General features: G+C 44.6%; 2 protein-coding genes across 2 annotated transcripts in view; both read right to left on the bottom strand.

Annotated features, from left to right (window-relative positions):
- DOP1B (DOP1 leucine zipper like protein B) overlaps positions 1-12,715 on the bottom strand; it is a 41,467-nt gene extending 28,752 nt beyond the window's left edge. The window contains exons 1-6 of the mRNA XM_042021296.1: positions 12,549-12,715; positions 9,897-10,071; positions 3,421-3,602; positions 3,104-3,274; positions 1,129-1,318; positions 444-585 (exon numbers count right to left, since the gene is read on the bottom strand). Coding sequence (XP_041877230.1) covers positions 444-585; positions 1,129-1,318; positions 3,104-3,274; positions 3,421-3,602; positions 9,897-10,034 — 823 coding nt within the window. The 5' untranslated portion in view covers positions 10,035-10,071; positions 12,549-12,715. The remainder of the gene's footprint in view (positions 1-443; positions 586-1,128; positions 1,319-3,103; positions 3,275-3,420; positions 3,603-9,896; positions 10,072-12,548) is intronic.
- A 3,685-nt stretch (positions 12,716-16,400) lies between these two features.
- Positions 16,401-21,175, bottom strand: LOC121661302 (carbonyl reductase [NADPH] 1-like). The gene is made up of 3 exons (XM_042021300.1): positions 20,890-21,175; positions 18,202-18,309; positions 16,401-17,385 (listed from the first exon to the last, which is right to left on the bottom strand). The coding sequence occupies exons 1-3, from the start codon at positions 21,173-21,175 to the stop codon at positions 16,949-16,951; spliced, it is 831 nt and encodes a 276-aa protein (XP_041877234.1). The 3' UTR covers positions 16,401-16,948.
- Between the last annotated feature and the right edge of the window lie 720 nt (positions 21,176-21,895).

Below are 21,895 nucleotides of genomic sequence, written 5' to 3'. Positions count from 1 at the left end.
TCCTTCAGGCCCTGCAAGGCCACACTGAGCTCAGCCCAAAGCTTCTCTTAAGACTTAAAAATCCTTCCTCCATCCAAAACACTGCCTGTCCCACAGGTAAGTGAGGAAACAATGGAACAACTTTTGTTTTAAGTAATATTTTCTACCCTGGTCTTTACCAGAAATAACTTAATGTGGACAATTCCAAATTCTAAAATCCTACTTGAATAAACTCCGTATTTTTTCCACATGACTGAATACTTCAAGCACATCCCAAATATCCCCCAAAAGCCCCTGTGAAATCACATCTTCAGCCTTGGAAGCTGTAAAGACTTTGAGAATCAGCAGAGTCTCCTCCACTCCTAGAACTGATGGGGCACAAGAAACCACAAAATTCATTGATTTTGAAGGTTCAAAATTCAAATTTTGGCAATAACAGAGGTGAGGAGCTGGGCTGCTTGCACAGAACACACCTTCCATGGGACAATCCCAAAATAAATCCCTTACCAGAGCTGTGTAAAATGGGAAAAAGAAGAGGATTGCTTCCAGAGTGTTCCTCTGCACAAGGACATTGGAATCCAGCACTGACACACACAAAGACTTTATCTGTAAAAGGAAAACACAACATTGGAATGACCATCAAATAATCACAGGAAGGAAAGGAAGAAAATCTGGCTACCTATGAACAATATTTTGTTTAAATAAGAGGAAAATTACAGTTTAACTCCTGCACCCAAAATGAGTTAAAACAAACTTTTGTGGCCATTAAAAGAATTGTTAATATTGGGTTTGTAACAATACAGAATGTCCCAGAGTTACAAGATGTAAAACCTCCCAAAATGCAGATATTAAAGTACTCTAATTAATCTTACACTTATTCCATCACTCAACATGAATTACTCCCTACAGAAGATTTCCATTTTAGTGCAAAACTAAAAAGACACTAAATTTCAGAACAGCAAACACTTTGGGAGCTGCACATTAAACACTGTAACCAGAAAAGCTGCTCTTCAAATTAAATGTAGGAAGCAATTTCATATCATGCACCTTTCAGCCTCTCTTATACAAAAACTGTTAACTGCATAGTATCCTAATTTAATCCAGAGAAAACCCAATCTGCTGGGATTATGGAGTGGAAAATGAACTTACTGTGAGTTTATAATCAGTGCCAAGCATGAACTTCTGCTGTTTGCCAGAGAGTTCTCTGTTGATGTGGCTGACAACGAAGAGGGAAGCAGGGAGCCTGATGGAGGGGCTGCCCAGGACGCTGCCCCACAGGGCCCCATAAAACACCTCCTGGCCCATCAGCAGGGACAGCTTCACCAGCAGAGCATCTGTTCTGTACACAGACACAGCCCACAGGAGAGAAAACCCCTTTGTTAGCTGATTCTGTACCACAGGAATGTAATTATATAGAGTTGAGATGATTTCTTTGAATCTCAGGATGGTTTGGGTTGGAAGGGACCTTAAAAACCACCTTGTTCCACCCCCTGCCATGGGCAGGGAAGCTTTCCCTAGACCAGGTGATGATGGATAAATCTCATTGGACAAAAACAATCAAACCCACTCAATTCTTTGTCACTAAAACAAAGTTTCTGTTCATACACTGGAAACTTCTTCAGGAAATATCTGCAAATATTTAGCTCTGACCAAACAACTGCAGTACCTCTGACTGCAAAAGGTTTATGGGCAGAGGTGTGAAATACTAAATTGGAAGGAATTTAAGCAGATGCTGAAGTCTGAAAGCAAATTTTATAAGTCTGGGAGCTGGAAGTTATCCTAAAAATTTCTATTTTCAAAACAACAGGGTTAATTTTTAAAACATTGGATGAAGAAAAACAAGAGATGTGAAATCCCCTGGGTCCCTGGAAGTGTCCAAGGCCAAGCTGGATAGGACTTGGAGCAACCTGGGATAGTGGAAGGTGTCCCTGGCCTTGCAAGGGATTGGAATAGGATAATTTGGATGAGCTTTAAGGTCCCTTCCAACCCAAACCATTCCATGATTCCATGAGATAAAACACCTTGCACACAGGACACCCTGAAATGAATTCCAGGCCATCCCACTGGAAGTCCTGTGACTGGAGGCACATTCCCTGCTCTGGAATACTTTGGTATTTTACCATAAAGGAGGAATTAAAACCTCACGAGAGGAATGCAAATGGAGAAAAGAAGAAAAAGCCCAGCTCAGAAGAGGAAGCATCCTCCCAGTGTGATGTTCTTTTCCATTTCCTTATAAAAAAATCCCTCAAACCAGTTTTCCTTTTCCATTTTCTGTGTGTGAGTGCACAAACTCAGGAATATTTTAAGCAGGAAATGGTGTCTAGGCTGAAGCACAACCTCAGCACTTTGTTCCCTTTCAGGATCAGCAGGAGATGGATTAATTTTAGTCTGCAGTATTGAAGGTTCTGAAAACACTCAGTGGAGAGCCTCTCATGAAAAAGAATTGAAAATTAACCTAACACATCTTCTGTCATGATATTCTTGCACCAGAACCATTGCAATGAGTAAACAAAAGAAAAACTTCCTCATGGAAATTTGTATTTCACCAAAAAACCTCCCATTAAATGAATTTTAGCACAAATACTTCACAAGATTTATGAAATATGTGGTCAGTACCATGTGATTCTGTTTGCTCAAGGCAAAGAGGAAAATGATGCCATCAGAAATGGGGAAGAAAGGTATAAAACCAGAGGTCAGATCTTGGAAGTTCATCTGCAGTTCCCATCAACTCCCTGCTCCATATTTTTGTCAAGTTACATAGAAATATTGGAAAGAATTCAGCTGCTCTCTCATGTTAAAGTATTCAAATAGAATTTATCTCCAGAGCAGTGGTTTGGGGAGTCAGGTGAATTATTTAGGAGTTCAGAGGAGCTTGAAGGAATAGTTTTTATTCTTTTCTCTCAGCACATCTATTTTTAACCCTCCTTTTCCTCTTCTCTTCTCCTCCTGGGATGACAACAGAGGGGAAAGAGTTTTTCTACTTCAACATCTTCCCATGTCCCACAATTCATCCCCCTTTAGAAGCTCTTTTATCTACAGAAATCTGACAGAAATGTCTCAAGAATTCCCTACAAAATCAAAATACTGCATATTGCTTCAATTATTATGGAATAATTAATCTTACCTGTCATAAATTTCTGATCCTTCTTCCAAGCCAGGCAGCAGCCCAATTACAAAAGCCTGGAGTCCAGGCAGGAGAGACTTTTGGAGAGGGAGAAAATATTTCTCATACAACCCAAGGAGAACAGGTCTCACTGACATTGCTGCATTTGCCAGCAGAGGGAACAAACCAGAGCTTTGAATCCAAAAGAAAGACAAAAAAAAATGAGTTGATTAAAATAGATTGAGATGGTTATGCCTTAGAAAACAAAATTTAAATTACTTGTACAAGAATAAATCCTTGGCAAGCCATTTTATGCCTTAGAAAAAAATGTAAATTACCTGTACAAGAATAAATCCTTGGCCAGCCATTTTGTGCCAATGATTTTGAAGATTATTTCATAGGTTTCTAAAGCCTTTAAGTGCACCCCACTGGGCAGGGCTGGGTGCAAGCACTGGGATAATCTTTTACTGATGATCAGTTTTCTGGGCAGCAGAGAATACTTCAGGTTACTCTGCAGAGCCTGGGGGAGAAAGGAGAGAATAAATAGTTAGAATGTGAAATACAAAATATATAATGACTGAAAGTTAGAGGTTGAGAGGAATGTTGAGAAGAGTTTTAACTCCTAACTGCATTTTGTTACACTGAAACAGCACAATTCTGCATTTGATTTTTTATATAGAATCAGCCATGGAAAATTTAGAAAAGCCTGGTTTGACTCTGCTGAGAGGAGGGAAAAGGAAGTCAAAGAACAGGACTGGGACAGGGTATCCTTATCCTACCTCCAGGGGAAGTAGGGAAGTGACAAGAAGAGAATCTCAGCTTTTAAGGAATAAAGAAAGAATTACAGATTTATCTTTCCTCATAAATTCTCATTTAATGAGTGGAATCATGGAATGGTTTGGGTTGGAAGGGACATTCAAGATCATCTTGTTCCACTATCCCAGGTTGCTCCAAGCCCTGTCCAACCTGGCCTTGGACACTTCCAGGGATGAGGACCCCACAACCTCCCTGGGCACCCTGTGCCAGGGTGTCCCCTCCCTCACAGGGAAGAAATTTTCCTAATATCTGAAACAAAAATAACAAACCTTCCAACCAAAGCAGACACGATGAAATGGGACAAAACCCTCTGATCTGGAATTCTGTGTGGCTGCATTCACTAAGTTGAATAACTCACTGCATTGATGTACAAGTAAATGATCTTTAGGACAGGAAATACTTAAGTAAGTTTTGCTGCTGGGCCAGGTTTTAGGAAAAACTGTGCCTCTCTTCTTGGGAAAGGTTCCTCCTTTCCTTGAGCCAGCAGAGCATTTCAGCAGGGAAATAAGTAAGTTTTCTCTTCAAGTCAGAGACAATTAAAAAGAAAAGTTGCAAGTCAAGGGCACTTCAGGCTTTGATCGGTCTGCAAACACAAGCAGATGTTCCAGAGCACGTGGACATTTGGGAGGTTTTCAGGATCAGGCAAATTCTTATCTCTCCCTAAAGTTAAATCATGGCCTTATCCTATGTAATCATTTTTAACTTGAGGTTCTTCTATCCTGCTTGGAAAAGCAGCAGGAAGTGGAATAACCCTTCCTGGAATAAACTCAGACCAGGTCACTTAACCCTGAACACTTCTCAGCAGGAAGGGGAGGAGATAAAATCCATCACCTTTTAATAAGAGCAGCTGGCAGTAAATTTATTCAAGAAGAGAAAAGGTTGAGAGTTTATAACAACAGCAAACAGAAATGTCACCCCATCCCAGCAGACACACAGATGTCACTCAGAGCCACTTCGTTTCCTTCCTTCCCTCCCCCAGGATGGGCAGAGCTGCATTTTAATGGGTAATAAAAACCAGAATCCAACAATAGAGTAATATTGCACATATTTAGCTAAACCAGGTTATATTTGTGCAGTTACCCTTTTTATACCTTTTACATTTGAGACATTTCCCTGTGTGTTACACGAGGAATATTATTTCAACATTAAAATCCTTAATACCTGTAAGAACTTCGAAGATTTCTGGAAAGCTGGACTTTGAAACTTTCTATTTATATTGTTTGGCATATGTTTGCCCACACCCTCTCTGTATATTTACAGATCTAAAAGGAGTTAATCTAAAAAAAAAAGGCCAGTGGTAAATATTTTCCCTCTCGGTGTTCAGCCTGAACAAATACCATCTTAATATTCCAACAGTTTGAATTGAAATATCAGCCAGGCAGAAAATGGAAACATTCACTGTTTATCACACAGAGAATCAGATCCACTACAGAAATAATGGCATCTCAGCAAATGGCTGGTTTGGCTCCAGCTTTCCTACGGATTTGAAGAAAATAAGAACTCCCTCCCCCAGACATCAGGGATAGATAAGCAGAATATTTAGAATCACTGAATGGTTTGGAAGGGACATTAAAGATCAGCCAGGGATGGGCAGGGACACCTCCCACTGTCCCAGGCTGCTCCAAGCCCCAATGTCCAGCCTGGCCTTGGGCACTGCCAGGGATCCAGGGGCAGCCCCAGCTGCTCTGGGCACCCTGTGCCAGGGCCTGCCCACCCTGCCAGGGAACAATTCCTGCCCAAGATCCCATTGTGTTAAAAATTCCCAGTTATCCCTGATCTCCCAGCAGATTCAGGGATTTTAAACCACACTCCAACATTTTAGAAGGCTGTGGTTGCCCCAAGAGCCCTCCCAGCAGCCCCTGGCTGCTGCTTTGCTGAAAGGTCCAGGTTCTTCCCAGCTTCCCCAGAACTGCAGAGATCCAAGGATTTCAAAAGGCTTGAAAGGCACGAATTAGCAGAGGGATCTCAAAGTGTTCACTGAAATAAGAGTGACACGATAATAGACAGGTTTCTAAATGCTAAATAGTCCCCTTGAGCTGACAGGCAAAGTCGAGAAGGTGGATTTTTAAATATCCTGAGCTTCCACAAGTGAAAAAAAGAACACAGAAGCAGGATCCAGGAGTGCTGAAATGACAGCTTTGGCTGTGAGAGGTGAATAAACCTGAGATCCCATCCCACACCATTGTTTGCAACACTAGCACATAAGGATGCTCAGAATTTCTGTGAAGTTGGGCTATAAAAAGCACAGAATTGTCTAAAAAGGGAAAACTTGCTATTTTTTGCACCTGTGCCTTAAAATTAAACCACGCACACAGAGCAATATTTGCATTTCCTCAGTTCCTGGTTTAATTCCTTCTGCACTAGAAACCTGTTTAAAAAAATGATAAAACCCCTGTGCAAATCAAGCAAATATTTTTATTTCCATTACTAGAATTCCAGGAACAGGTAGCATCAATTTCTAAGCTTAACTTCAACTAGGAGATACCATAATTCTTGTTTAAACAACAGTGGTTGTGAGGAGAGGGGCAGAAGGAGAACCTGTGATTCCATTTTCCACTGATTCATTTTCCAAGTAAAAAAAAAATTGCAAACAGAGTCCCAGCTTCCATAGAAATACCATGAATAGAATTAATTTTAAAGGTGGTTGGAGCTGGAGTTCTATTTAAAAAGGGGGGAAAGAGGTGTTTAAAATATCCCTAATCCTGCACCTTGAATTTGTCCATTGGGTTTGGGGAAAAAATAAAGGAACTTCTCAAAAAGAGAAATAAAGTTTGTCTTCAGCAGAAGTCTGAAGCTGAGCCAGCAGCTGGTTTAAAGCCCTGGATGTCTGAGTTTTCATATGAAGCAAGTGCTTAATTAATGGCTGCACTCATTAAATCCCTGCTTGAGAAGAATCCTCCTCTTCTCTCCCTCAATTACAGACGGATTGTGACACTGAGTGCTGCTGTTCCAACAATGAATGTGCAGCTGCAATGAGTTTTGGGGCTTGTTTTGCCTTTCCCTCCAAACAGAACAAGGATTTGGGTGAGATCAGGTTCACCTCAAAGTTCCTGAGGCAAGAAAAGTCTTCAGAACTAAAAAGTCACCGATTTATTTTCTGTTAGCAGTTTGATTTTTTAAAAATTTACTTTGAAATTGCAAAGTAAAGATTAAAACTTGGATTTACAGAGCTGTGTTATGTCCAAGGATAAAAACAGTTTGAAAGTGCTGTTTTCAGAGCAAATACTACTAAAATTACAGATTGGATTGGGTTGGAAGGGACCTTCAAGATCATTTTGTTCCAACCTTTGCCATGGCAGGGACACCTTTCACTATTCCAGGTTGTTCCAAGCCCCATCCAAGCTGCCCTTGGGCACTGCCAGGGATCCAGGGGCAGCCCCAGCTGCTCTGGGCACCCTGTGCCAGGGCCTGCCCACCACAAATTTCAGAGTTTTTAAAAATCCCCCCTTTCCTAATTTCTTTACAAAACCAGGATGCAGAATCCAATATTTTCTACTCCTTAGTTGTTCATTTTGCAAATTGTGCCACTTATCTACTACTTACCTACACAGAGAGTTGAAATTTATGGAAAATTTCTGTTTATAATCAGGATTAAAAATATGGATTTTCCTAAATTCATCATATTTTTAGCCTCTTAATTGCCTGAAGTTCCCACTACATGAACATTTTATATGCATTTGCTATGTGTTTATACTCTGAATAGAGTGACAGGCATTGTGGATATAAAAACAACGTTAAAAGCACCAGTTTCATTGTCAAACCCACCTACACTGAACCACCACCTGTTTCTAAGTTTAGAAGGCCACATTTCTCCAGCCCAGCAGCTTTTTGATCAAAGTATGAAAGTGATTTCTCACTGAAAATGAAGCTGAAAGCTTCCTTAAAACATTGGTGCCCATATTGACTGCCTGTTTCATCCGCCTGTGTGCATCTGCTCATTATATTCTTATTATAAATATTACTTTCCACTGTTTCTCATTTCCCATAATGTTATATTACAGCCACATTATTCAAAATAACCCCCCAAGATCTTTCCCTTATCAACTTGGGGTGCAAAATAAACGAGCCAATTCTGCCAATTCCCTCATGCTCACACCTGGTGCCTGCAGTTCTTTAACTGTGAAGGGGAGATTCATCTCACCTGACCTCAGAAACCCAAAAATCAGCCAAAACCATGGGTAAAACTGCAGTAACTCACCTCAGGCTCCCCATAAAACCCATGAGGAACACACACAATTTTAGGATAATGCTCATCTGACCTACTTTAAGGAAGAGATGAGTCACAAAACAAAAAAATAGTTTTATTTTTTTATTCCTCTGCCTGTCTAAAAGCAATTCAAGGTGAAGCTGTCTGTGCTGAAGTCGTGTCAAGTCAGATAAAGCTCATCTCCCTTAAATGATGAAATAAAATCTCTCCAGATCTGCCAACTGACCCTTCTGGCTGAGCATTCAGATGTTGCTTCCCTGGTTCTACAAGTCTCCACGAAATGTTATTTAGAGCTGTGGAAGCAACAAAGAAACTGAAAAACAACCTCCAGTTTATCCTGAGTAGAACCATCATGGTTGGAAGAGATTTTAAGATCATCAAATAACAACAGAGAAGTAGCAGAGTTGTTTCTCTTCACCAACCTCCATTTTTTTACCTCATTTTTAAGGAGTAAGAGCCTGTCTTGCTTGCTCCAGACTTTGGATTACCTGGAGGGTGATGCCACTGAGCTTTGTGGAAATAAGAGAGTGTTTGTGTGTCTCAATAGTGCCTGCAGGAGAAAAAGCCTCAGAAAATATTACACCCATAGAGGCAAGAACAGATTTCACACTGCTCTGGGAAAGAGCTTTGGAACTTCTTGATTTCTTGTGTTTTGTCCTTCCCTTTCTCAGCAGTTTCATGTGTGATTAATGTCAGTTTTCCCTGCACACAAGTGACCCCCAGGATCTTTAATATAACCACATGCAGTGTGTAAAAGCAATTTTCTCACTGAGATCCTGCTGATCTCTTCCCTCCTGCTCATCCACCTCCCCCACTGACTACAGGAAAAAAGAGGCTTTTCTGTCAGAAACTCCAACCCTGATAAAACTCAACAATAATATTTCTGTTTGAGGCTGTAGGAGACCAAGTAATCCCAGGAGTTCAGGGAACAGTTAGTGACATCTTCTTTCCCAGTCTTCCTTTTGGCAACACCTTCCCCTGCCACACCATCCTGATTTTCAGATAACAGACAGGGATGAACACTGGGGATGATTTGCTCCACCAATTCTTAAGCTCCTAAAAAGATTAAATCCATAAAATCCCACAGCAGATGGACTGCTGGATCAGCTGAAAGCTTTTCCCTTGGCTTCTCCTCTGCTGCCACATCTTTTGGCAATTCTGCACCTCAGTAAGAGTCTCAGGTAGGTGCTCACCAGTTCAGTGTGTTCATCTAGATCAAGAGAAAAGATCAAAGCCACCTCTCACTCTAATTATTTCCTATTCTCCCTTTTGAGAAAAGCATTTTGAAGGTCTCTGGCTCTTGACTCAACAGCAATCAGGATGAAACAGTGAAAGCAAAAATGTGGAGCTCCTGTTCCAAACCAGTATTTCTTTCTGTCTGTCTCTCTCCATGGTCATACAAAAGACACCACCAAATTTCCCCAAATCTAAGGGGAGGGCACAGTCAAGTAAATGTGACCTTTAAATACAAGCTTTGACTCAGAAAATATTCTAAAACTGGTCACCTCCTGTTTTCTAGAAAAGCTTTTTAGCTGCTCTAGAATAAGTAGCAGCATTTTGATGCAAAAATTAAACTAATTTAGCAGCATAAAGACAGCAAATACCATTTGCAGGAAAGCTCTGCTGCTTTCACCAGAATTTCTCACATTTATATAAAAAATACTGACTTAGCTCCTTCCATTATTTTTCTTGAGTGAATTTTCAATTTTTCCAAGAGCTGGAAGCAACAGAAAAGTTCATAACAATACAAATCTCACAAACAAATAACAAAATACTCCCTTCACACTGTACCTTATTGAGTTTGCCAAGGGAAGAGATCAGATCTGCCCATTCACTGGATGATTCAAAGTTCCTCAAAGCTTTCTCAATTGCTGAAGAGTAATTCCTGTATCTGTAATCCCCAAGTAAATCCTGCTCTTCTGGATCCATCTTGGGTTCTCATAGCAAGGTGGAACCTCCTGGTAAACTAAAACAGGCAAAGAGTTACAAAAATCACCCAAATTTCAGTTCTGGCACACTTGAGGTAACGATAAATATGCAGAAGCACTGACAGAGCACAATAAACAGGTCAGCAGACCAAAATTTCAACACGAAGTTAAAAATAATTCCCTGGCCATGAGTGTAACTCCGCACTGCTCTTCCAAAAGCTTTGCAGTCACTTTTTCCTATTTCTGGAACGTGTTGTTCCCTCCCATGCACGTGGATGTCACACAGTAACAAAGGGAAGGACTCCAAAGTCCCACTCCAAGCGCTGACAAGGAGCTGGGGAGCTGGGAATGGCTCTCATAGCTCATCACCTGGGCTTTGCAAGGCTACCTGGAGCATGGAATGGGAAATACTCCCAATCAAAATCCTGCTTTCCAGAGGAATGCTGCTAAAGGGCTCTCAGCCCACAGCAGAAGGAGCTCTCAGAGCTCTGATCTCAACTTGGCAGCGGCAGATGCTCAAGTACAAGTCCGAGGTGTTGTGCCAAAATGCCAAGCCATGCATTATAATCTTCCTGCATTTCAACAAAAAGGATCTGTATATTTTTATATTTAAAAATAAGCTGTTCTGACCTGATTTTCCTGTGTTTTGCAAGGCATTTAGGTTGAAAATCCAACATACACCTGGTTTAGAACAATGGGAAACAAGCATGGTGGGATTTTCCCTGCTTAAAAACCCTTCCTTGTCTCCTTTGTTACCTCTGACACCACTTCTGTTAGAAGACATAAAAATATTTATCTAGGATATTTTAAATATGCTTAGATTTAGGTTTAGGTCAATCCCTGCTGCATCACTGATGCAGAAAAGAAATCACAGCTCTGTGACAAAATATTTTACATTTCTGAAAGACATCTGCATTCAGTCTCCTGCTGTTAGGACACAAAAATAAACCCAAGCCATCCTCCATATCCTTTACAACTTTAAATATTTTGTAATAAACAACTGTAACTCCATCAGTAGAAGGGTTTGGGGAGGAAACTCTCCCAAAATGCTGGGTGAATTCAAAAAAGAGAAAGGTTTAAGCCACCTTTGCAGTCCCGTGAGCAGGATTCAGGCATTGCCAATAAAACCACTCTGTGCCAGCCAACCTGGATCCACCTCCATGGAAAAATAAAATTATCACACAGTGTCATCAGGGCCAGATTGGGTTGGTTGGGTTGGTTTGTTTGGCTACAGAGAGGATTTAATTTTGTTTTTATCAGGATGTTTGCAGTGCTTCTCCCAGCAGAGACAGTGAAATCAGAGAATAACATTTATCTGAGATCCAGCTCTTCTTGTTCCAACAAGGATTTTAAAAAAAGAGAAAGTCAATCCTCCCATAAAACCCAACAAAGTGGAAAAGCTGCAAGATACTGTCAGCAAAACTTAAGAGTAATCTGATACAAACACTGGGCAAGAAATGGAACCCTGTTTCCCTCATCTCATCTAAGGATCTTAACCATGGGATTGCTTCATACTCCTGAGAACAAAGCAGGAGCTGGGAAGTTATTCCAGCAGCTCTCTGCCAAGCCAGGGCTGCTGCCACTTCCATGAAGAAGAGATTTGTCTGGATCACTTAGAATCAGGGAGCCGGTTTGCTGACAGGACACATCAGGTCTCAGGATATTTAATTTGGATTTTTGCAGTGAAAAGACAGGTAAATAGTTGCTTTTCACCCAGAAGAGCAGGGATGGAAGTAATGATTTAGTGTGGATTGACGTTCCTTCCCCTCAGCTGCCAGATGTGAGCAAGGTTTGATAAAATCCAATAATCTAAATAAGGCCAATAGATCGGGTTTGTGCTTGGACACAAAGGCAGGAAAATAAATAATAATAAAAAATTCTTTAAAAGCCAAACAAAGGTCCCCTGTCAGTGACCTTTAGGCACGTATCCCAAATCCCAGGTCACAAACTTCCTTAGTAAATCCCGATGTAAATGATTATCCGTCGACTTCCAGCACTGATGGCGCCAGGCTCTTTTCAGTGGTCAGGACGAGGAGCAATCGCCATAAATTAAAACAAGACATTCCACTTCAACACGAGGAAGAGCTTCTTTCCATGGAGGTGGCGGAGCACTGGAACAGCTGCCCAGGAGAACCATGGAATATGCTGAGTTGGGGAACATCCGTCAGGATCATCCAGTCCAGCTCCTGTTCCTGCACGGACACCCCAACAATCCCAGCCTGGGCATCCCTGGCACGGTGTGCAAACGCTCCTGGAGCTCTGGCAGCCTCGGGGCCGTGCCCATTCCCTGGCAATGCTGTGGATCTCCCCGTCTGGAGACATTCCAAACGCACCTGGACACCTCCTGTGTCACCTGCTCCAGGTGACCGCGCCTTGGCAGGGGGTGGAGCGGGTGATCTCCTTCCAACCCCAGCCATTCCGGGATCCTGCGATTCTGTCCTGGGGCAGCTGAACGGGCGGACAGCGCTGCCCCCTCAGCCAGCTCCCCTGCCGTGCCCTCCCCGCCACCCCGTACCTGCGCAAGGCCCCCGCAGCTCCCGGGGCGCCGGCGGCGACGTGAGGCAGCCCGGGCCGCGGCGGGGCGGGAGCGGCTCCCGCAGTGGCTGCGGAGAGCCGGCCCTGAGGAACGCCGGCCCTGAGGAACGCCGGCCCTGAGGAACACCGCCCCCGCCCCCGCCCGCGCCGCCAGGGCCGCAGTGCGGCCGCACCACCGAGCGCCGCGCGGGGAGCGCCGAGGCATCGCCCGCCGCAGGACGGCTCCAGCTTTCCCTGTGAGCCGAGGCCGCCGCCGTTGTCACCCGCTGTCCTTGTCAGGCGCTGTCGCTGTCACCCTTCTCCAGGTGTCACCCGCTGTCGTGCCGCGGAGCGCCAAAGCTCCTAGCGCGTCACCTGCCTCGACCCCCCCCCACCGTGCGGGGAGATGGTACAGCCCGGCGGGCAGGCCGGGGCTCTGAGCGCCCCCTGGCGGCGCTGGCGGGGCGGCGGCTCCGCGCTCCCCCCGCGGCCGCTCGGCGCTGGGAGAGCCCCGGGATGCACCGGGAGAGCCCCGGGATGCACCGGGAGAGTCCCGGGATGCACCAGGAGAGCCCCGGGAAGCACCGGAGCATTGGCATCGCGGCCGAGCCGCTCCCTTCTCCCGCCGGTGGTCTGGAAATAAGGACAACATCAGCTGTCCCCGCCCCGCCGGGACCTGCCCTGCAGGTAAAGGAGAGTCAGCGCTTCCAGCTTCGTTTCTGGTCCAGCTGGATTTAGGAAAGAGGCGTTTTTGGGAAATTTTTATGGTTTTTACGAGAGGTCGGATGTCGAATTTCTAGAGGGCTCGAGTTCGATGTAAGGAGCCATCTGTTCGCTACAAAAGGCTTGGCAGAAAGTGATTGTGCTGGAGGATTTTTAGTTCTCTGACAGCAAAACAAAGGAACAAACAAAACAAACAAAATCAAAATACCCGTGGGAAGTAAAATGCAGGATCGTGCCCGAAAAGGATTCATACACTGTGGAAACATATTATTTAACCTCGGGTTTTCTTGCCCTTCCCTTTTTTTTCCCCTTTGCTATCCCTTCTCTTCCCCTCTTCCCTCCCTTTTACCCTTCCCCTTTTTTTTCTTCCCTCTTCCCTCTTCCTCTTCTCTTTTTTTTTTTTTTTTTTAACATGCAGGCAGAAAATCGTGGTTGTTCAAAGCAGCTGGGGAAAAAAAAATCAAGGGAAATGCATTTATTTAGTTGTTCAAGGTGAAAGAAGAGAAACTGTTCAGATTTGGATGGATACTGTTTCAGCAAGGACCGCCGATAAGTTACATTAAGTATTAAGTAACGCATTAAATATTAAGTTACATTACATTAAGTACAATAAGTGCATTAACTGTTACATCAGTATGCTGGTTTCTTTTCTTGATACCTGCCTTTCCCCTTCCTAACTAGATTTTAGGAATATCTTTCTAAGCCGCACCAATTCAAGGTTCAATTCCTAAATTTTAGAATTATTCTTGGAAATGCAAGTCAGAGCTTCTGAGCATGTGCCTGACTGAGCAAAGAACTTGGATTTTTTGGTGATTTCCTTAAGACATGACATTTATGTCCTAAAGTACGGTGTGTTACTTAGGATGGTTTCCAGTTATTTTCTCAGGGGCTGGGACTGGATGATCTTTAAGGTCCCTTCCAACCCAAATATTCTGTGATTCCATGATTCTCCTTCAATGGTAGTGACGTGCCATGAAAAGAAGACCAGTAAACCACGTGTAAAAGTTTTGTGTGGACCGTGATTATTTCATTATTATTTCATCCTTTTCTAACCCTTAAACTTGACACTCAGCAAGTTTGCCAAAATCTGAGAGCAACAAAACAATTCCCACACAACAGAGCTGGGAGAGAAGCGGGAAGGCAGTTAAAAAAAGAGAAAGGAAATAAATAATTGATAAATTTGTGTTGAACAATGCATGCCCTGTGCAGAGCCCCAGCCTGGCACAGTCTGGCTTGAGCCTGCTGCCAGCAAACAGCCCTCCCCTGGCACTCTGCCCTGTCCCAGCTCTCTTCCCAGGGCACATTCCCTCTTCTAGGGGCAGCAGGGAATGGGTGCAGCTCCTCCTGGACACGCTCCTTCCTGACCAGTATGTTCTGCCTCTTGTTCCCACCTCCAACAGCTGCTTCTCCTTCCCCGAGTCGCACACCACAGCTGCAAAGGTGGGGAAAACATTTGTCCCCTGTCCTTCCTTCTGCTCATCCCACGGGAAGTTGTTTCTCATCAACACCTCCATGAGAGATGACAGTGACTCTCCAGCCACCACCTCCCACTTTGCTTCCTCACCCTGACACAGAGGAAGTTGGTTTAACAAAGAGCTTAATTTAAGAATTTGAAATGCACAGAACCGTCACAGAATGGTTTGGGATGGAAGGGACCTTAAAGATCACCCAGTGCCACCCCTGCCATGGGCAGGGACACCTTCCACTGTCCCAGGCTGTTCCAAGCCCTGTCCATCCTGCCAGGGATAGGGAGTCTATAACCTCTCTAGGCAACCTGTGCCAGGGCCTCACCACCCTCACATAAAGAATTTCTTCCCAATATCCAATCAAAACCTGCTCTCTTTCCAATTCAGGCCATTCCCCCTTGTTCTGACCCCATGTCCCTATGGGAAGTCCCTCTCCAGTTCCCCTGTAGCCCCTTTAGACACTAAAAAGCTGCTCTGAGGTCACCCCCTGAGCCTTCTCTTCTCCAGGCTGCATTCTAAGAGAAGTTTTACAGCTCAACAAAACTCTCCAGGATGAATTTAACACCTTTTGTAAAACTTGCAAACCGAGAATTTGGCTCACGCTAAAACAAAACCCAAACCAACAAAGCAGATCCTAAACCTAGAATTTGGCTCACACTAAAACAAAACCCAAACCAACAAAGCAGATCCTGAGTTAGACTTAAGCTGGAGCTTTACAGATCACAGGGGATACTTAAAAACTAATTTGTATTTAGCACTGGATATTACCTGGCTGTGGTCAAGGACTCTTCCACTCTGGTCCTTGCATGAAACAACGTGTGTTTGGAATGTTTGGAGATGCCAAGCAGATGGACACACAGCTTCTGAAGCTCAGTGACTCAGGCTGCATTTGAGGGAAGAAGAATTAGGCAGGATTCCCCACTGCTGGATTAAGTCTCTTAAAGCTCTGACGAAATCCAAGAGCCACGTTGTGTTTTGCTGAGATCCCAGTAGCACAACCGGGAGGGCACACACAGACTGTTTTTTTTTTTCTGTGGCACATCAGGAGGGTTGAGTTACATTGTAGCAGCCAAAACTTTACACAGATTCTATAATTTTTCCTCTAAACCCAAGGCCTCTGAGTTTTTTTCTTCCCAGAGAATAGATCACCATGAGAACTTTTGGCCTTCCCTTCAAGGAGCTCTGGGGCATGACTGATGAGGTAATTCTTCACAAAAACAATGCTCCTGTATGCTTAAAAAAACAACTTATAACCACCCTTTGTTCTGTGCTGATAAGCAATTAATAACCCCACACAATATTAATTTCCAATGTTTATTTCCATTCTAAGGCTTCCCAATCCAACCTATTCTGGGGGAGGCTAATGTCAAACCCAGTCAGGTGAGGCTCTCTGGCATCGCCTCCCTGACTCCTGATTAACAATTAACAAGCCCATTATTGATTTGTCATTACTAACAACAGCTTTATGCACAATTGTTTCCAGCTCCTTCAGCCTCAGAAGAGGTAATTTTTCAACTCTGAGCACGTGAAAGGCCATAAGCAGCATTTAAAGCAAATGCAGAGCTCTCCACACCACTTACAGTTCTTACTCCTGCTATGTGGAAAGCACTTAATCCAGAATTTATTAAGGAAATTGGCTGTGCAATAAAGGAACTGAGGAACACTTTGTTGTGTCAGGTCTGTAGTTTATTCTCTCTGTATCCAGTGCAGACATCACAAATTCCAGCCACAAACTTAGCTGCAAAAAATGAAAATATATTTTCAAACTTTCTAAGTTTTTACTACCAGAATAAGCCACTTGGATGAATATAAATCAGAAATTATTTATTGATATATTAATAAAACCAACTGATTATGTTTGGCTATAAATGGTGGATCAGTGCTATTTTTTATTTTCACCTAGTTCCATTTAGTTCTGATAGTAAGGAATGTCTGCACAACTGTGATTCTGGTCTTGAGTCTCCCCCACAGACAGATCACAGGAGCTCTAAAACAACCCCATCCTCTTTAGGAAACCCTGTGCAGCCTCAAACAGCAGCTCTGGATCCTGGAAAGATCTACTGTGATGAGAGATAAGGCACCTGTTTCCTCATCCCAGCTCCATGTCTGAGATCCATCCCAGGGGGAGTGGGGAAAGGGCTGGCAATGATGGAATTAGGAGTGAAATCAGGAAAACAATGTCAGGCACCTTTCCACCCCCACCTTCCTGAGCTCACCAGGGTCTGACAGTTTTGTTACTCACAAACTGGCCATGAGGAGCATCAGCATTGGAAGGCAAAAGGGCCAAATAAACGGGGGTCTCAGCCCCCTCATCTGGGGATTTGGTGGCTTTGGGACCTGCCATGTCTGTCCTCACCCAGCCAGGGCAGCAGGCATTGAGCAGGATGTGGTCACCTTTCCTTTCCTCGTTTAACAACCGGGCTTGGATCCTGGACAAGACCGTGACCCCAATTTTGGACACCCCATAGGCAGTGTTTGGCCAACCCTCTTTCTCATGGACACTTTTCTTAGTGTCTTCTACAAATTTGGTCATGAGCTGCACCAACTCCTCCTCAGTGATGGTGTCACTGCGGAATTTCTGCTGCAGCTCTTGGCTGCAGCCTCCCAGGGCTGAGCTGCTCACCATGCTGGAGACATTCACCACTCGACCTGAAAAGAGAATAAAAACTGATTATTTTCACACATTTTAAGCCCAGCACTGAAGTGGGGCTGCTCCACAGTTCTGGATTCACTCCTCAGGTGAATACCTGTAAAATAATTTGGTGGGTTGTTTTGCAGAGCTCCTGTAAGATCAGAGTTAAGTCAATGTTCTTCTTTCTAATAAACTCCATTACAGAGGGTAATTTAAGGTGTGAATCTGCAAAAGTTTCAGCTAAACCCCCAGGAAACAACCTCACAATCTGTAGGTACACTCACAGTAGGAACAATACCTAGAGATTCACAAATTTAAGGATTTATCTCCCAGCACTTCAGCAAGAGGTACAAGTCAGCTGAATCAGTAAATCACTCGTCATCTCCAAAATTAGGCTGCACTGTTTCCCCTCTTTCCCGCAACTTCACAGCCATTCTGGTGGTGAAGTTGGGGATTTAATTTTAAAAACCACAGAAATTAATTCTTTCTGTTAATGACTTTATTAACACAGTCATCCTTCACTTTAGTACAAGAGGACTAGACTGCAATGTTGGCACCGTTTCTTCTCTCCCCAAAATTCATTTACTTTGTTTTTTCCTTCTTCCCTGGGAACTAACAACTTGTTTTTCATCTACTTGACTTTTTTTTTTCTTGAAAACCTCGATGTATTTAAATGTTAGGAGAGACATATTTTATTTATAGCAGCAAACACATCACAGCACCACATCAAACTCCAAAACACTGGTGCAGTGCCTGAGACTGGACAGAATTTCCCATTTAAAAGGGCCAAAATTCCCTCAAAACTATTTCTTTACTTGCTTTGTTTCACTTACCATAAGGCTTCATAAGAGGTAACAATTCTGTGCAAACATTCCTGGTTCCAAAAAAGTTTGTCTTCAGTGTAACCTCAGCTTGGACAGCAAATGGAGTTGTGTCATGTACTGGTCATAAGAGGTGGGAGGAATGGGAAAAAATAACAAAAATCAGAATTGTAATACTGTTTGAATAGAAGTTACCAAAGCCCAAAAGTCTACCTTAGTTGGCATTTTTAATAATTAGAAAACAGGCATATGATGAATCAAAATATATAAGAAAAGCTTCTACAAAGAAGGCAGAGGCAGGATGTGGTGCAGTCTGACCAAACTAACAGAAATCCCCAACCATCCCCAAACGTGAGCCGCACTTGTGTCACAAATCACCCCTGAGGTGACAGATCACAAGTGAAATGTGGGAATTGGAGCCAGGAAAAGGAGCTCGCTGAGGTGAGTGGAAGGAAACCATGGAACTGCTCTGGAAGGGGATGATTTCATCACACAGAAGTGGCAGCTGGGCACCACCACAAGTGGGGAGGGATTGCTGTGGGCTCAGCACCTGTACTTGGAGGGGGAACCAAGAGTTGAAGTCCCAGCATTGCTCCAGGCTCCGTCTGGGCAGGGATGGAGCCACCTGCCCGGACTGGGCAGGTGTTCACTTGTCTCCAAACCCATGATAATTCAAAAGAGAAATAGTAACAGGTTATTATTTGATGTGGTTTTTATTGCAAAACACAGTTTAATGACTCATGCTCACTTGCAAATCATTTACTTGCATTTAAATCTCACACCTGAAGCCAGATCATGACCCATGGCCGGGGTTATGGCAGTAGGAGAACCAAAAACCTACAGAAGTCCAAACTCTGGCTTCCACACCCTCCCTTCCTTGTGGGAGAGAGCTTCCCCACCTTCAAACGCCACTCATGTGTCTAACAGGATATATTGTAACATCTACACTTGATTTGAGGAGCTTTATTAGACAACTCTTCCCAGAGAGGGTTATCCAGAAGACAATCACAGCTCCACCACCATTTCATACAGGAATGGGTTTTGTTGGATTAAGCTCTTTGCTGGATAAGTGCAGCACAAAACCAAAATAACAAAACTTAATGGCAAATCTTGGGATTTGCCAAATGGCAAGTCTTGGGACAGACTGCAATAGCTCACAATGCTACAACAAAGAAAGGAAAGCATAAATTCTGGGATGGCAGCAGAAATTTGATGAGGCAAGAAGCAAGCTTGGGTAGAAACACCAATCTGGGAAGCAAGAATTAAAACAAAACTACGAGAGAAGCATCACAGCAAATTCTTAAACAGCAACAGTTACGAGAGGATCCTTTATCACATTCTAAATTGTGTGCCCTGCTGCTGACTCAGTTGTTGTCAGCTTGAGGAACCTCTAGGCTAAACACCTGGAAGTGATACTGTGACTGCTGCTGGAATCTTTGCTGAGCACACCCTGAAGCTCAGACAATTCTGTTAAGAGTTGCCCCCTATTAAGCTGATCTTGAACACAAGCAATTTCCCTAAAAAGTAACAGGCAAAAAAGTGACTGAGCTTCAGAACATCACTGCATTCCCACTCCATGAGAAGTTCCCTTCTCTCTTTCAGTGTGAAGCCATTGCCTCTTGGAAGGCCACACTGAGCTCAGCCCAAAGCTTCTCCTCTCCAGGCTGAACAATGCCAGCTCTCGCAGCCTTTCCTCCCAGCAGAGCTGCTCCATCCCTCTGCTCATCCTGGTGCCTCCTCTGGCCTCTCTCCAGCAGCTCCACGTCCTCCCTGTGCTGGTCCCAGGGCTGGGGCAGCTCTGCAGGTGGGCTCTCACCTGAGCACAGGGGCACAGGGGCACAATGCCCTCCACAGAACCATCAGCCAGACTCTGTCTGGAGCTAACATGATTCTGGATTTCATACACATAACAGAAATGCATCCTTCCACCTTGAAACTGCTGTGTCTTTCTCACTTTCCCAGCCTTTCTGCCCACTGGAAGGTGAAAGGGTTAAATTCTTGCTCAGCACAGCAGGATTTGGGTGAACTGGTTTAGAGGTGACTGAATGGCCTGAGAAAGTTCGAGATGACAAAAGCCACCGTGGGACAAAAGTTCTTTTTTATCAGCTGGAGTCCCTGAGCAGATAATGCAAAGACCAAAGCATGGGGGTGGAGAAGAGAGAAAACACGGATCCCTGAGGCACAGGGCTGATATTCCCGATGGTGATGGGCTCCCATGGCCCTGGTGAAACTCCTGGGCACTGAGACAATTAATCCAACCCAGCTCACCTGCCCTGTGTGCCTCAATATTTCCATGTGGTACAAACACAACCCACCAGGGAAGCATGTTTACAGAATCACGGAATCATTATGGCTGGAAAAGCCCTCCCAGCTCATCAGGTCCCAGCTGTGCCTGACACCCACTTTGTCCCCAGCCCAAAATGCCACATCCAGGCCTTCCTCGGACACCTCCAGGGACGGGCACTCCAAACCTCCCTGGGCAGCCCCTGTCAAGGCCTGACCACCCTTTCCAGGAAGAGATTCTTCCTGATGTCCAACCTGAACCTCCCCTGGCACACTGTTCTCACATCATACTTAAGATGGGAAGCTTGCCCAAGCGAAAATGCAGCACAGCACTGGCACAGAAGTGTTGGCTGCACCCACTGCCCTCTCCCCACAGCTTGGCAGAACACAGGACTATCCCAGCAGAGCACTTCCTACCTTTGAAAGCGATGCCTGCGTTGTTCACCAGCACATTGAGCCCTCCATACTTCTCCTTCAGGAAGTCCCGGAGCGCTCGGATGCTCTGCAGGTCATCGATATCCAGCTGGTGGAAGAGCGGCCGCAGCCCCTCCTGCTGGAGCTGTGCCACGGCAGCCTGGCCACGGCCGGGATCCCGGGATGTCACGTACACATCCCCCGGGAATTGCTTGCACAGGGCCCGCACGATGGCCAAGCCAATCCCTTTGTTGGACCCCGTCACCACAGCCACCTGCACGTTGGACATTGTCCCCTCGGGACGCGAGCCAAGGTGCCAGGAACTGCCAACAGCAAAGAAAAATTCAGCCAGACAGACAAAACGGCTGTTTGAAAAGGAATTAGAATCATGGGATGGTTTTGGTTCGAAGGGATCTTAAAGATCATCTCATGGCCAAGGACACCTTCCACTATCCTAGGTTGCTCCAAGCCCCGTTCAACCTGGCCTTGAACACTTTCAGAGGCGTGGAGTCCACAGCCTCCCTAGGCAAGTGGTTTTTCTTTAAAATACTGTTTAAAGTTCCACCTCGGATTATGTGAAAGAAACTACATTCCTGTTCAAGACATGTAAATTCCTAAGTGTTGGGGTTTTGGTTTAGTCTTAGTTTTTTTCCTGTTAAAGGAATTTTCTCCCATATGCATGTTGCTAGGGGACAAATAGCTGTACTTAAGAAAGACAAAAAGGGGAGTGGGGCGGGCCTGGCTACTCCTTTGTCTACACCTGGGTGTGGGGTCAGTTCGCTCTGAGCGTCCGGAGAGAGAAGCTGCAGAGAAAGGAGCTGCTGCTTCTTTCTTTTTGGCCGTTCTTTCTTTCTGCTGGAAGCAACGCCGGGACCCCAAAAGCCGCTTTCCCTGCCCTGCTGGAGACCGGGCTGTGGCTGCCCTGCCCCACTGCTGCTTCGAGCTTTCGCTACGCTGTAGCCCTGCTCGCCTTGCCTGCCTGGGCGTCCGTGGGGTTCTCCCATCTGGA

This window comes from Corvus kubaryi, unplaced genomic scaffold (genome assembly GCF_017639235.1).
Source record: "Corvus kubaryi isolate FWS band 111438036 unplaced genomic scaffold, C.kubaryi_AGA036_p1.0 37133, whole genome shotgun sequence".
Taxonomy (NCBI): domain Eukaryota; kingdom Metazoa; phylum Chordata; class Aves; order Passeriformes; family Corvidae; genus Corvus; species Corvus kubaryi.
This window is presented reverse-complemented; position numbering and strand designations above follow the sequence as displayed.

Excerpts from the sequence above, each read along its gene's own strand:
- LOC121661302 (XM_042021300.1), bottom strand. The coding sequence starts at position 21,175 with ATGTCCAACGTGCAGGTGGCTGTGGTGACGGGGTCCAACAAAGGGATT. Across the intron at positions 18,310-20,889 it reads CGCAGGCATCGCTTTCAAAG|TACATGACACAACTCCATTT; the intron begins GTAGGAAGTGCT and ends TCTTATGACCAG. Across the intron at positions 17,386-18,201 it reads ACCTCTTATGAAGCCTTATG|GTCGAGTGGTGAATGTCTCC; the intron begins GTAAGTGAAACA and ends TTCTCTTTTCAG.